Source organism: Nerophis ophidion, linkage group LG15 (assembly GCF_033978795.1).
Source record: "Nerophis ophidion isolate RoL-2023_Sa linkage group LG15, RoL_Noph_v1.0, whole genome shotgun sequence".
Lineage (NCBI taxonomy): Eukaryota > Metazoa > Chordata > Actinopteri > Syngnathiformes > Syngnathidae > Nerophis > Nerophis ophidion.
Window position 1 is genome coordinate 40,006,245 of NC_084625.1, and position 15,393 is coordinate 40,021,637.

A 15,393-nucleotide genomic window follows, 5' to 3' on the forward strand; every position below is an offset into this window, starting at 1 on the left:
GGGGGTACTTTCCTGGCCCGCCTGCAGTCCAGACCTGTCTCCCATCGAAAATGTGCGGCGCATTATGAAGCGTAAAATACGACATCTCGCCCCGTCATTGTTTGTGAATTACCTAGCATTTCATGAAAGCTGCTTTTATACCCAATCATGGCACCCACCTGTTCCCAATTACCCTGCACACCTGTGGGATGTTCCAAATAAGTGTTTGATGAGAATTTCTCAACTTTATCAGTATTTATTGACACCTTTCCCAACCTTTTTGTCACGTTTTGCTTGCATCAAATTCTAAAGTTAATGATTATTTGCAAAAGAAAAAAAAATGTTTATCAGTTTGAACATCAAATGTGTTGTCATAGTAGCATATTCAACTGAATATGGGTTGAAAATGATTTGCAAATCATTGTATTCCGTTTATATTTACATCTAACACAATTTCCCAACTCATATGGAAACGGGGTTTGTATTTCCAAGTTTACTCCATTAAGGTAATTTTCAAGTATTTTATGATATAGTATAACCATTTATTATCGTCGGAATAATACTTCCCTGGCAATACGATTCATAATAACAGCTACTTTTAGCAGATTGTTCTAGCACTTTTTACCATTACTGAACAGTGAAGGGCGCCAAAGTCAAACAATTAATTCCATGATACTGGTCCTAGTTTCAGTTTTTCCTCCACAAGTAGTAGAAAGATTATGTTCCTGACTCAAACTGCATTATTAATATTTAACATTTCAACATCCTTAATCACTAAGAGTGTCCCCCATACATTTTTTTCCACTTCTGATACGAAACCAATATTGGAGTTTGGCGGACTGGCTGATACTGATATTTTTTTTTTAATGTTGTGGTTTTGAATGTTAAAAAAGGTTTGACAAGTGAAATTAGTCAAACAGAGAACAATGGTAGGGATGAAAAAGACAAAACTATTTGTTATTGACAGTCTGGAATGGACTGATGCTGTCTTTGCAGTGAGATGGAGTGGTAATTTTTTTTTGGGGGGGGACACATCACCATAATTCATGAAGTTAAGCTCATGACGCAGTAAGTCAAATTATGCGGACACAATTGACTGGATACTTTGTAATATGTTTCTGCCTTGGAGACTTTGTATATGTAAGTAATATGCAACTATAATTATGTTATACTTGTTTATATTGACAAATGTGCTGTTTTAGACTGTTATTAGCTGTTGTGTAGCTGCTAAATCGCCTACCATGTTTATGTTTGTAAATGACTTGACTAAAACACAAGACAATTATTTTATTATCATGCTTATCCATATTTTATCCTTCCTTTTGCTCTATTTTGCTCTCCATCCATCATGTGGATCAGCTTGCTGGAGTTACGGCTGCAACCAAACCGAGTGCCGCCGCCGCCGCCGCCAAAACACGACAGGTCACTGCCGCTGCCGGTAGCAGTTCTGCAGCAACAACCACAAAGCGCCCAACACCCCCATCAACCACCGCCATCTCAGACAAAAAACACACAACCACAAAGGCTCCATCGACGGCTCCTGCTGGCCCAAGACGGCCTTCCTCCAACACTACAAGCCGCCCCTCATCGTCAGCCACCGCGACTACTACAACACGTGACGTCAAACCCAAGGTATGATTTTATGGTGTAGATCATGGCTGTCAAACTCTGGCCCGCGGGCCAAATTTGGCCCGCCGTCTAATTTTACTTGGCCCTTGAAGCAATATCAAATTAACATTAGAGCTGGCCCGCCGCTGTAACACCGCATTCACCGCTAATACTCTTACTTGCCAACCCTCCCGATTTTCCCGGAGACTACCGAAGTTCAGTGCCCCTCCCGAATTTCATCCGGGACAACAATATTTGGGGTGGGCTTTAAAGGCACTGCCTTTGGCGCTCTCCACGTCCGCTTTTCCTCCATACAACAGCGTGCCGGCCCAGTCACATAATATATGCGGCTTATACACACACACAAGTGAATGCAAGCCATACTTGGTCAACAGCCATACAGGTCACACTGAGGGTGGCCGTATAAACAACTTTAACACTGTTACAAATATGCGCCACACTGTGAACCCACACCAAACAAGAATGACACATTTCGGGAGAACATTCGCACCGTAACACAACATAAACACAACAGAATAAATACCCAGAACGCCTTGCAGCACTAACTCTACCGGGACGCCACAATATACACCCCCCACTATCACCAAACCCCGTCCACCTCGACCCCACCGCCGAAAAGAGGCATTCAGTTTTTATAAAAAATGTATTTGATATGCCATTGATATTTTTTAATTATTTTAATTATTTGAAACTGGATTTTGCATGTCACTATAAAGTTATATAAGCCTTGCTTGTTCAATATTCAATGCAAAACTTGTTTGGGTCCCTATTATCAATCAATCAGTGTTTACTTATATAGCCCTAAATCACTAGTGTCTCAAAGGGCTGCACAAACCACGACGACATCCTCGGTAAGCCCACATAAGGGAAAGGAAAACTCACACCCAGTGGGACATCAACCTCGGCCCGCGGCTTTGTTAGGTTTTAAATTTTGGCCCACTCTGTATTTGAGTTTGACACCACTGGTGTAGATAAAGGAGTTAAGCAAAACATTAAAAAAATGCAGTTATATACCAGAATTCAATAATAAAGGTGATATTGTATGTGATTCGCACAACCTAAAATGCCACCTTTTTTCGGCAGGTTTTTCAGAAAGTTGCAGCAAAATGTGCAATTTTTCTAAGCGTCTTTGTGTTTTTTCTAATAAAATTTTATTAACTGGAGAATTTATGAATTTGTCATAAGTAGTGATGGGAATTGATAAGATTTTTATGCTTCCGATTCTGCTTAACGATTTGGTTATTTATTGGTGGTCCTCTTATTGATTCTTATTTGGATAAAAAAGAGAACCAAAAAGGGGGATTAACATAAATTGTGTTTGCTTTTGTGCTAACATGACCTACTAAAGCCACCAGTGAGGTCTTAAAAGGCGCACAGCATACAAAAACTCCTTAGACTCTAATTCTATAGACTCTAATGGCCTACTGAAATGAGATTTTCTTATTTAAACGGGGAGAGCAGGTCCATTCTATGTGTCATACTTGATCATTTCGCGATATTGCCATATTTTTGCTGAAAGGATTTAGTAGAGAACATCCACGATAAAGTTCGCAACTTTTGGTCACTGATAGAAAAGCCCTGCCTGTACCGGAAGTATGTGTGCGTGACGTCACGAGTTGCAGGGCTCCACACATATTCACATTATTTATAATGTGAGCCACCAGCAGTAAGAGCAATTCGGACCGAGAAAGCGACAATTTCCCCATTAATTTGAGCGAGGATGAAGGATTTGTGAATTAGGATATTGATAGTGAAGGAATAGAAAGAAAAAAAAGCGACGGCTCCGGGCGACGGCAGTGTGAGCGTTTCAGATGTAATTAGACTCATTTACTAGGATAATTCTGGAAGATCCCTTATCTGCTTATTGTGTTAATAGTGTTTTAGTGAGATTTTAAAGATTGTAAAGACATACCTCGAGGTCGGATGGCTGCGGTGAACACGAAGTGTCTCAGAGAGAAGCTAAGCTCACAGCTGCCGCTGCTGCAGGACAACGAATAATCCAATGATTTCGGTAAGATATATATCACAATTTCCCCATCCAAAAACATGCTGGTTGACGTAGAGAAAACATGTTCGCTTGACCGCTCCGCTTCACAACAAACAAAGAAACATCGGCTGTGTCTCGGTGCTAAAGACAGCTGCAATACACCGCTTTCTACCAATAGCATTGTTCTTTATAGTCTCCATTATTAAATGGACAAATTGCAAAAGATTCAGCAACACAGATGTCCAAAATACTGTGTAATTATGTGGTTAAAGCAGATGACTTTTAGCCGCGAGTGGTGCAGCGCTAATATTTCCTTGCAGTCTGTGACGTCACGCGTACACGTCATCATTCCGCGATGTTTTCAACAAGAAACTCGTGGGAAATTTAAAATTGCAATTTAGTAAACTAAAAAGGCCGTATTGGCATGTGTTGCAATGTTAATATTTCATCATTGATATATAAACTATCAGACTGCGTGGTGGGTAGTAGTGGGTTTCAGTAGGCCTTTAACAAAATAAAACGTGGAAATTACACAAGAATGTCACATTTTAAAATCTTTTAAGAATCTGTGTCATCTGCCTACAAAATATACCATGCAATTAGGGATGTTACGTTATAAAAAAAATTACAGTTATTGTGACAAAAATGATCACGGTTATCATCATTTTAATCGGCTCAACATTTTTACAAACTACTTATACTGAAATCTTTTTACAAAGTTTTTTTATTTAAAAAAAAAAAACATTTAAAATGTATGTATGTACCTCAAGCACAAATTGAATATGCATATGAAAGCAACACAAGCATTATAAACAAAGTAATATGACAGAAACAAAATAACATAAATAATAAAAAATAAATGTGGGAATGTTTAGAAATGGCACCTGATGGCCATAATGATGATAAGCCATAACTGCACGTTTTGTCCATGTAGATGAAAATAACATTAAAGTCTTATACATATGACTGCATGATTATGGCCCAAATTAAAATTAAAATTATCCTTCCTTCCTTTTTTCTACCGCTTATTCCCTTTCGGGGTCGCGGGGGGCGCTGGCGCCTATCTCAGCTACAATCGGGCGGAAGGCGGGGTACACCCTGGACAATTCGCCACCTCATCGCAGGCCCAACACAGATAGACAGACAACATTCACACTCACATTCAAAATTATTTGTATCAATATTTATTGATCATGATTATTCATTTTCAGGTAAAAGAGTGTTGATGAGGGGTGTGAACGCGATGCCATCAAGTAATTTGTAATGTCTAAAAGGCAATAGATAGACGTTGTTTATATATTTAAAGACAAATAGTTGTGTTTTTGTTCATTAATAGTATCAACGTGTCCGTTTCTTCTCATTACGTGATGCCTTTATCTCTATTTTTACATTTTTATAGAGAGGTATTTTTTAAGTTGTGTACATTTTCATGTACTATGTGTGTGTACATGCTGTATCGGGACAGAGCCATTAAGAGTTTCATAGTTTCATTTAGGAATTAACTCCACACCATAACACGTTAACAATGTGCTATGTAACATGAATATGTACAATTAAATAACTGTGTGGAATGAAAAAAAACATGTTAAAAAAAAACATGGTGTTTACTTTTTGATATCAATATGAAACACAAAGCAGTGTGGCTAATAAAGACAAAGTCTAATTAACAAGATTTGTTCTTCTTCAACAACACCATGTTGTTCAGTGCAACAGTTTGGCCAACAAAAATAAACAGGAGTAATACCTCGGACATGTAATACACAATCTTTGTGCCTCACTGACCACAGAGCCTGCGTTCAATTTGATGACATGATAAAACATTAGAACTAATATTGATGTTATTGGAAGACTGACGAGGTGTTCCAAGTGGAAGTAGAAGCAAGTGAAATGAAGGTAAACGAAGCGATCAGTTCAGTTTACTCGGAGGGGACATTGCAGTCACTGCTATGTTTTCTCGAGCCTAACAGCGCTAGTGCGTATGCACTGCGGCGTTTCAGTTTCCAGAAAGTAAGCAGTGTTGCCTAAAATGCATTATTAAATTACGTTTTTTTCTGTAATTAAAAACGTAAACGGTATTACGAATCGTCTGGAATTTTACCCCCGTTTATCATTATACCTTTGATCGTTACATCCCTACGTGCAATATACTGTGCAGAGATTTGTTTACATTTGAAAGGTACAATTAATAAAATGACAAAGGCTCATAACATGCAACGCAAGTTATTTCAAGCCTTATTTGGATATAGTTGAAAATCGCAAAGAAATGTGGGATTTTCAAAAACTGTAAGCCATAGTCATCAAAATGATAATAAATAAATGCTCCGACATGTCACTTTGCATGTTTAACTTATTAGTTTCATATTTGAAGTCAAATTGTTGACATAAAATGTACTTTTATGTGATATTCTCATTTTATGAGTTCTACCTGTATAATATGGTGAAAATGTTGGAGGAAAACATGCAACTTTTGTCTGACTACATTTGAACCATCACCTACTGAAAAAAGAGAAGAAGAAGATTCATTAACAGAATCGGTCGACAAAATGGCAAGCGATTCCAAGGAACTGATACACTGGGAACCTGTTCTGAGCAATAACTTGTTTTCGATCCCCATCCCTAGTTATCAGTGTTTTTAAATGTTTCCTACAACTTTAACCTAATAATAACAGGATTTAAAAATAAATTGGAAAACACATACTGTATTGATGTTGTACTCGTCTTATAGTGCACATACTTTAAAGTAGGCACTAGATGGCAGCAAAAGCACATACTGAGCAGTATACTGAGCGGTCTCATCCGCGGAGTCCGCGGGTCGGGCTAGTGACGTGACGAAAAAATAGATTTTAAATAAATTCGGGCGGGTGGCGGTTGAACCATTTGGAAATATATGATATGCATGGTTCAGAGAACGGTAACTTTTACCGTTCAAAGAGCCATTTTGGACCCATGTCACAAAACGTAGAAGACATTAGTTGACGTAAACATTCTCAAGTATGTCTGCCGGAAGTCACCCAGTTAATAAGTATTAGGGCGTGCTATGAAGCCTTTGCCTTTGACGCCTTCTACAACATCTAAAATTTACTTGCAAGTCCAGCAATATGTTGTGTGTGGCTTCCGCAGACACACGCACACGACTGCAAGGCATACTGGGTGATACAGAGTACACTAATGGTTGTGATATAAACAATTTTAGCACTCTTACTAATATGCGCCACGCTGTGAAGCCACACCAAACAAGAATGACAAACACATTTCGGGAGAAGATCCTCACAGTAACACAACAAATACCCATAATCCTTTGCATCCATGACAATTCCTGATTAAGACGTTCTCTGAGTATGTTTTACGCCTGAAATGTGTTTGTCCATTTTAAATATTAATTTATGTTCAAACATATTTACTCCCGCGTATTAAGAGCATTTGTGGAATGTTGAGAGCGATCTACTGCACACACATTCACTCACCGATGGCGGGAGCTGCCATGGCAGGCCCTAACCACGACCCATCAGGAGCAAGGGTGAAGTGTCTTGCTCACACAGCGGACATGACTAGGTTGGTAGAAGCTGGTGATGGAACCAGGAACCCTCAGGTTGCTGGCACGGCCACTCTGACCACGATGCCACGTTGTCCCCAATGGTTATTACATTAATTACCATTATTGTGACATAGCATTTCCTATACGACAAACTTCTGCTAAATCCCTCAATGGATCTGTCCCGATACAGCATGTATATATATTATGTACTATATATAAAATATATATAATATATTGTATATATTTTTTTAAATACCTCTCTATTATAATGTATAAATACAAATAAAGGCATCATGTAATACAAATTTGACACACTGATACTATTAAAGAACAAAAACACAAATATTTCTCTTTGAAACATTTAGATAACATTTATCTATAACATTTTTATTAGATATTAATGGATGGATGGACGATGGCGTCGCGTTCACACCCCAACACTGTTTTACCTAACATGATGAAAAATCCTGATTACAATATTGATCAAAATAATCTTAATTATTATTTTAAATAATACAGCCTTATGTATAGGACTAGATCGCATACATGAACACTATTTTTATCTAGATGGACAAAAAGTGCAGTAACGTATTATGTCCATTAGATTCCATCCTGCGAAAGTTTCTCATTTATTTTTATTTATTCATAGTATTATTTTGTTTCTGTTTATAATGCTTGTGTTGCGTTTATATGCACATTACATTTTCTACTACATATACACATTTTGAATATGTTTGTGTGTTTTAAAAATAAAACTTGGTTAAAGGATTTCAGTATCAGTAGTTTATGAACATTTTGAGCATATTTAAAATTACGGTGGCAGAGCGGTTAGTGCGTCTGCCTCACAATACAAAGGTCCTGAGTAGTCAGGATTTAATCCCGGGCTCGGGATCTTTCTGTGTGGAGTTTGCATGTTGTCCCCGTGACTGCGTGGGTTCCCTCTGGGTACCCCGGCTTCCTCCCACTTCCAAAGACATGCAGCTGGGGATAGGTTGATTGGCAACATTTAATTGGCCCTAGTGTGTGAATGTGAGTGTGAATGTTGTCCGTCTATCTGTGTTGGCCCTGCGATGAGTGGGCGACTTGTCCAGGGTGTAGCCCGCCTTCCGCCCGATTGTAGCTAAGATAGGCACCAAAGGGAATAAGCAATAGAAAATGGATGGATGGATGGATGGATAGTTTATGAAAATTTGGAGCACATTTAAAATTAATGACAACCGTGATGATTTTGGTCAAAGTAACCGTGAGAAGACATTTTCATACCATGATATCCCTAATCATCATTTATTTTTTAGTATCAGTTCATCAGCTTATATCGGAATCAGAATCAGAATCAGACATACTTTATTAATCCCCGAGGGGAAATCAAAATTTTCAGCACACAATCCCATTCAAGATCAGACAAACATTACAGGGGGACAGATAAGGATCACTGACGGGTCTACCAACTTCCGGTGCCCCTTACAAAATAGTTGAGACACAGGTAAACAAGTGGGGGTTGGGGGGGGATTAAAGGTTAAAATAAAATAAATACAAAATAAAATGTTTTATTTTTTATCAATATCAGTCTGTCAGCTTGTATTGGTCCACCAGTAGTATCTGTGGATCAGCTTGTATCAGGTCGTAATCTTGTATCAGTCCATAAGTTTTAATCAGTCCATCAGCTTGCATCAGTTTACCAGTTACCAGCTTGTATCAGTTCTTTAGTATCAGTTAGTATCAGTCCAATAGTAAGTAACCGTCCATCGGCTTGTATCAGTTGGTGTCAGTCGATCAGCTTCTCTCAGTTCTTTAGTATCAGTTAGTATCAGTCCAATAGTAAGTAACCGTCCATCGGCTTGTATCAGTTGGTGTCAGTCGATCAGCTTCTCTCAGTTCTTTAGTATCAGTTAGTATCAGTCCAATAGTAAGTAACCGTCCATCGGCTTGTATCAGTTGGTGTCAGTCGATCAGCTTCTCTCAGTTCTTTAGTATCAGTTAGTATCAGTCCAATAGTAAGTAACCGTCCATCGGCTTGTATCAGTTGGTGTCAGTCGATCAGCTTCTCTCAGTTCTTTAGTATCAGTTAGTATCAGTCCAATAGTAAGTAACTGTCCATCGGCTCGTATCAGTTGGTGTCAGTCGATCAGCTTCTCTCAGTTCTTTAGTATCAGTTAGTATCAGTCCAATAGTAAGTAACCGTCCATCGGCTTGTATCAGTTGGTGTCAGTCGATCAGCTTCTCTCAGTACTTTAGTATCAGTTAGTATCAGTCCAATAGTAAGTAACCGTCCATCGGCTCGTATCAGTTGGTGTCAGTCGATCAGCTTCTCTCAGTTCTTTAGTATCAGTTAGTATCAGTCCAATAGTAAGTAACCGTCCATCGGCTTGTATCAGTTGGTGTCAGTCGATCAGCTTCTCTCAGTTCTTTAGTATCAGTTAGTATCAGTCCAATAGTAAGTAACCGTCCATCGGCTTGTATCAGTTGGTGTCAGTCGATCAGCTTCTCTCAGTTCTTTATCTTGTATCAGTTTATCATACTGTATCAGTACATCAGTTATTATCAGTTTGTCAGTATGTATCATTTAATCATCTTGTACAGTTCATCTACTCGTATCAGTTCTTCATCGTGTATCATTCATTCAGTATCAGTCCAATAGTTAGTATCAGTCCATCACCTTGAGTCAGTTCATCAGTTAGTATCAGTTTATCTGCTTTTATCAGTACATCATCTTGTCTGCTCATCAGTTAGGATCAGAATTCAGCTGTATGTCACATCACAATGATTGTTAATCATTTCGGATCAGATTTATGTTTCATTAACTCCTTATAGTCGGTCTATTTATTTATTATAAACATATTCATAATGTTGAAAATAAGTTTATTTTGTGTTCCTATAACTGAATTTCTGTGTCATCACAACAGACTCTCGCAGAGAAGCGCCCCCCTGTGCCAAAGGCCGGTACTGCTGCCTCAAGTCAAGCAGGCTCGTCTGCCGCCATCAAAAATGGAACAACGGGCACAACATCGACCACGAGAACAACAACATCAACGCGTATGACAACATCAGCTCGCACTACCGCCCCCAAAAAGCCGCTGGGTAAGGCAGACATGTCTCCACACAAATAATGCCATGTGACGCCTGCGTGACATTTTTCTAGAAAGCTGATTTGACATGTTTCCCCCACTTGCTGTGTGATGTATAAATTTGACAAAGTTGTGGAGCTTACAGAAGAGAAGACAAGTTTGTTTGTGTGGGTAAATAGATGCATTTTAAAGAGACAATTATGGTTATGATCTTTTTCAGCCTCGAAGACCGACAGCCAATCAGGTGTGGAGAAGAAGCCCAGCACTCTAAAAACTTCCACAGGTATAACATTCTTTTTTTGTCGTCTGTAGAAAATGGATGGTTGGATGTGTACAATAAAATATATTAAAGTCCACAGATTAAACATAACAATACATAATAGTGGGTTGTTACTTACAGGGTCTGACTTTATAAAAATAAGTATTACACATACACTCATCATAGGTATTATCTGAAAACTCCTGTTGGGCTCTTAATGATTTGCAACATTGTGTTTCCAGGATGGACTAACTAACAACATTTGTGTGCACAATTTACACTGCAGTAGAGAAAATCCTACTTGACACATCGTCAGATTTATACATAAAGGTTCGAATATACTCAGTATACCTCGGTTTTTGTTAGTCATTCATTTTGAAAGGTCAACAAACAGAATTGTATGGAAACCAAAGTATTATTTTGCATCAGAAATAATGTAAATCAAATTAATTAGTTTAAGACGCCCACACATATTACTATTTAACACACTTTAAAGTGCATCCAATAAGTATTCAGTGCTTCACTTTTTCCATCCTTTGTTAAAGCCTTGTTTCAAAATTGAAAAAAAAATGTTTGTCATCCACATTTTACACACAATAACCCATAATGACAATGTTTAGATATCATTGCAAATTGATTACAATTAAAAAAACAAAACTTACAAAATCTAATCAAAATTGAGCTCATGTTTCAATCTTCAACTCTCACTGGATCGGTTCGCAGCCGAGTGTGAAGCGACCGGAATGAGAATCAGCACCTCCAAGTCCGAGTACATGGTTCTCGCCCGGAAAAGGGTGGAGTGCCAGGTTGGGGAGGAGACCCTGCCCCAAGTGGAGGAGTTCAAGTACCTAGGAGTCTTGTTCACGAGTGAGGGAAGAGTGGATCGTGAGATCGACAGGCGGATCGGTGCGGCGTCTTCAGTATGGCGGACGTTGTATCGATCCGTTGTGGTGAAGAAGGAGCTGAGCCGGAAGGCAAATCTCTCAATTTACCGGTCGATCTACGTTCCCATCCTCGACTATGTTCATGAGCTTTGGGTCTTGACCAAAAGGACAAGATCACGGGTACAAGCGGCCGAATTGAGTTTCCGCCGCCGTGTGGCAGGGCTCTCCCTTAGAGATAGGGTGAGAAGCTCTGCCATCCGAGAGGAGCTCAAAGTAAAGCCGCTGCTCCTCCACATCAAGAGGAGCCAGATGAGGTGGTTCGGGCATCTGGTCAGGATGCCACCCAAACGCCTCCCTAGGGAGGTGTTCAGGGCACGTCCAACCAATAGGAGGCCACGGGGAAGACCCAGGACACGTTGGGAAGACTATGTCTCGCGGCTGGCCTGGGAATGCCTCGGGATCCCCCGGGAAGAGCTAGACAAAGTGGCTGGGGAGAGGGAAGTCTGGGCTTCCCTGCTTAGGCTTCTGCCCCCGCGACCCGACCTCGGATAAGCGGAAGAAGATGGATGTTTCAATTGATCATCTTTAAGATGTTCTTACAGCCTAATTTGAGCACACCTGTGGTAAATTCAGTTGGTTGGACGTGATTTGGAAAAGCGCACATTTGACAGTGCTTGGCAGAGCACAACCCAAGCGTGAAGTCAAGATATTCAAGGAATGGCTTCAGGACAACTCTGTAAATGTCCTTGTCCCAGCCAGAGCCCGCACTCGAATCCGATTGAAAATCTCTGGAGATAACTGAAAATGGCTCCATCAGGTAGGCTTCCCTTCCAACCTGATGGAGTTTGAGAGGTGCTGCAAAGAGAACTGGGCCAAACTGCCCAAAGATAGGTGTGCCAAGCTTGTGGCCTTGTGTTCCAAAATACTTGAGGCTGTAATTGCTGCCAAAGGTGCATCAACAAAGTATTGAGCAAAGGCTGTGAATACTAATGTACAATAAATGTGCAATTTTTTTTGTTTAAAAAAAAAAAGATTTCATAATGTCATTATGGGGTATTTTGTGTGAATTTTGAGGACAAAAATGAATGTGTACCATTTTGAAACTCTGCTTTAACGTAACAAAATGTGGAGAAAGTGAAGCATTGTGAATGCTTTCCGGATGCGCTGTATATTCAGTGGGGCAAAAAAATATTTAGTCAGCCACCGATTGTGCAAGTTGTCCCATTTAAAATGATGACAGAGGTCGTTAATTTTCATCATAGGTACACTTCAACTGTGAGAGACAGAATGTGAAAAAAAAAAACAGGAATTCACATTGTAAGAATTTTAAAGAATTTATTTGTAAATTATGGTGGAAAATTTGTATTTGGTCAATCATTCAAAGCTTTCACTGATGGAAGGAGGTTTTGTCTCAAAATCTCACGATACATGGCCCCATTCATTCTTTCCTTAACACGGATCAATCGTCCTGTCCCCTTAGCAGAAAAACAGCCCCAAAGCATGATGTTTCCACCCCCATGCTTCACAGTAGGTGTGGTGTTCTTGGGATGCAACTCAGTATTCTTCTTCCTCCAAACATGACAAGTTGAGTTTATACCAAAAAGTTCTATTTTGGTTTCATCTGACCACATGACATTCTCCCAATCCTCTGCTGTATCATCCGTGTATCCATTTAGGTATAAACTCAACTCGTCGTGTTTGGAGGAAGAAGAATACTGAGTTGCATCCCAGGAACACCATATCTACTGTGAAGCATGGGGGTGAAAACATCATGCTTTGGGGCTGTTTTTCTGCTAAGGGGACAGGACGATTGATCCGTGTTAAGAAAAGAATGAATGTGGCCATGTATCGTGAGATTTTGAGCCAAAACTTAATTTCATCAGTGAGAGCTTTGAATGGTTGACCAAATACTTATTTTCCCCCATAATTTACAAATAAATTATTTAAAATTCCTACAATGCGAATTCCTGGGGTTTTTCTTCACATTCTGTCTCTCACAGTTGAAGTGTACCTATGATGAAAATCACAGACCTCTGTCATCATTTGAAGTGGGAGAACTTGCACAATCGGTGGCTGACTAAATACTTTTTTGCCCCACTGTATAATGATAATGATAAACAATGTGAAATGTATAATTGATCATTGAAAATGTATAAATGAATATGCAACATGACTTTTAACTTTATTGAAGGTGGCTAGGTGGTAGAGCGCCAGGCTTTGATACATGTAGCAAAGCCTGCTTTTTTTGCTTTTCCAAAGTCTCTCTGCAAAATGCTTAATGCATACCATTGGTACCTCTTTTTTTGTCAGCAATCTGCTCTGAAAGGTCTTTGAAGACAGAATCGTACAAAAACCAAAGCATTTTTTTTTTGCTATAAAAAAACATCCATCCATCCATTTTCTACCGCTTGTCCCTTTTGGGGTCACGGGGGGGTGCTGGAGCCTATCTTAGCTGCATTCGGGCAGAGGGCGGTGTACACCTCATCGCAGGGCCAACACAGACAAACAACATTCACACTCACATTCACACACTAGGGCCAATTTAGTGTTGCCAATCAACCTATCCCCAGGTGCATGTCTTTGGAGGTGGGAGGAAGCCAGAGTACCCGGAGGGAACCCACGCAGTCACAGGGAGAACATGCAAACTCCACACAATGGAAATCAAATGTATCTGTTCCACAGGCCTACAAATACTGAATGAACACAAGACACATTCTATAGAAAAGTACTCAGAAAGCATATATATACATCTGCTAGGCAGTAGCTCCAAATAGTTATAAAATCTGGAGAAAAAAAGTCCAGACAGTGATCCTGATAAATCAGCGAAATCTAATCATTCTTTAAAATCCATTTCTGACATTTTCTGAAAGTTTAAAATCAACTCATATCTTTTTGAGTTATGTTGTGAACTAACAGAAAAACAAACCCCAGCAATTTTCCAGTTAATAAAAAAAGTACAGAAACCAAGGGAGTAGGTTTGATTTTGAGATTGGTGGGGACAGAAAAGTGCTCCAAAGCAGCACTCTGAAAGTTAACTTTTTTTTTTTTTTTTTACATTAGCAATCATAATTTCACGTCATGCAGATGTTATAGGGTAAAGCAACTAAAATGCAAGCAAAGGAGACAACCTGGAAGAGATCTCATCTTTACTCTTTAGTGTAGGGCTGTAGTGCAACTGTGCATCGTACTGTCAATTAACATCAACAACATCAGAAATACATTCATGCAATACAATATAAACAATGTAAATAAACATAAATGAACTGTAATAATCTTGTCCCCAACTTGTGTTTAAATCACTAACAAAGTTTCCCTTCATTTACTTCTTTCTATTGCTGCTTTTGTACTGTAAATATAATACATGAAACTAAAAAAAAATTAAAAAAATAAAACGGAAAGGTGAAATCCGGCGATCTGATTGGCTGTTAACCGTGGTTTAAATATTGAGCACGTCTACTATTCTAAAGCCTTATCACAGTGCAGGCTATCACTCCGCCTCAGGCACGTATGACTGGTATGAATGGAAGTTGTTGTCATGTATCCATGACAACAGACTGTTGCAGTCCGTAGAAAAAGACAGCTGATGTTTTTACGATGTTAAAAAACGGACTAAAGTAGTTCAATTCACATGTTTAAGGTTAACTTTCACCTACGGGGAGGGTTAACAATGGTAGAGGGGACTGAGCATTGACTTTCACCTGGAAAAAAAGCGGAGGAAAAGACGAGATGCAGTGCTAATTTGGAGCTAACGTCTGGATAGGCGGGACTGTTTTTTCCACAGTGAGGAGTGACAGCGGGGACAGCTAATCACACGTAAGTTAGCATGAAAGTGGCAAACAATCAGGGAGCGATATTTAGGTTAGAGGCGGGACTTCTAGCAGAGACCGACATTTAACCCTTTCTGTGCCATAATCATTGACTAAACTCTACGGGCAGCGCTTGTATTGATAGCGACTACACAGTAGCGGCTGGATATTGGTAGGGACGTGTCCCTAGGGTCCCTACCCAATTCTACGCCCTTGATAGAAACTAACTTGCCAAGATGTTATCTGTTT

At 39.5% G+C, this 15,393-nt stretch overlaps 1 protein-coding gene across 6 annotated transcripts in view; it reads left to right on the top strand.

Annotated features, from left to right (window-relative positions):
* LOC133569658 (microtubule-associated protein 4) overlaps window positions 1–15,393 on the top strand; it is a 237,986-nt gene that overhangs the window by 194,011 nt on the left and 28,582 nt on the right. For all 6 annotated transcript variants that reach the window (XM_061922162.1, XM_061922163.1, XM_061922166.1 and 3 more), the window contains 3 exons: window positions 1,339–1,611; window positions 10,034–10,208; window positions 10,416–10,478. In XM_061922162.1, coding sequence (XP_061778146.1) covers window positions 1,339–1,611; window positions 10,034–10,208; window positions 10,416–10,478 — 511 coding nt within the window. The remainder of the gene's footprint in view (window positions 1–1,338; window positions 1,612–10,033; window positions 10,209–10,415; window positions 10,479–15,393) is intronic.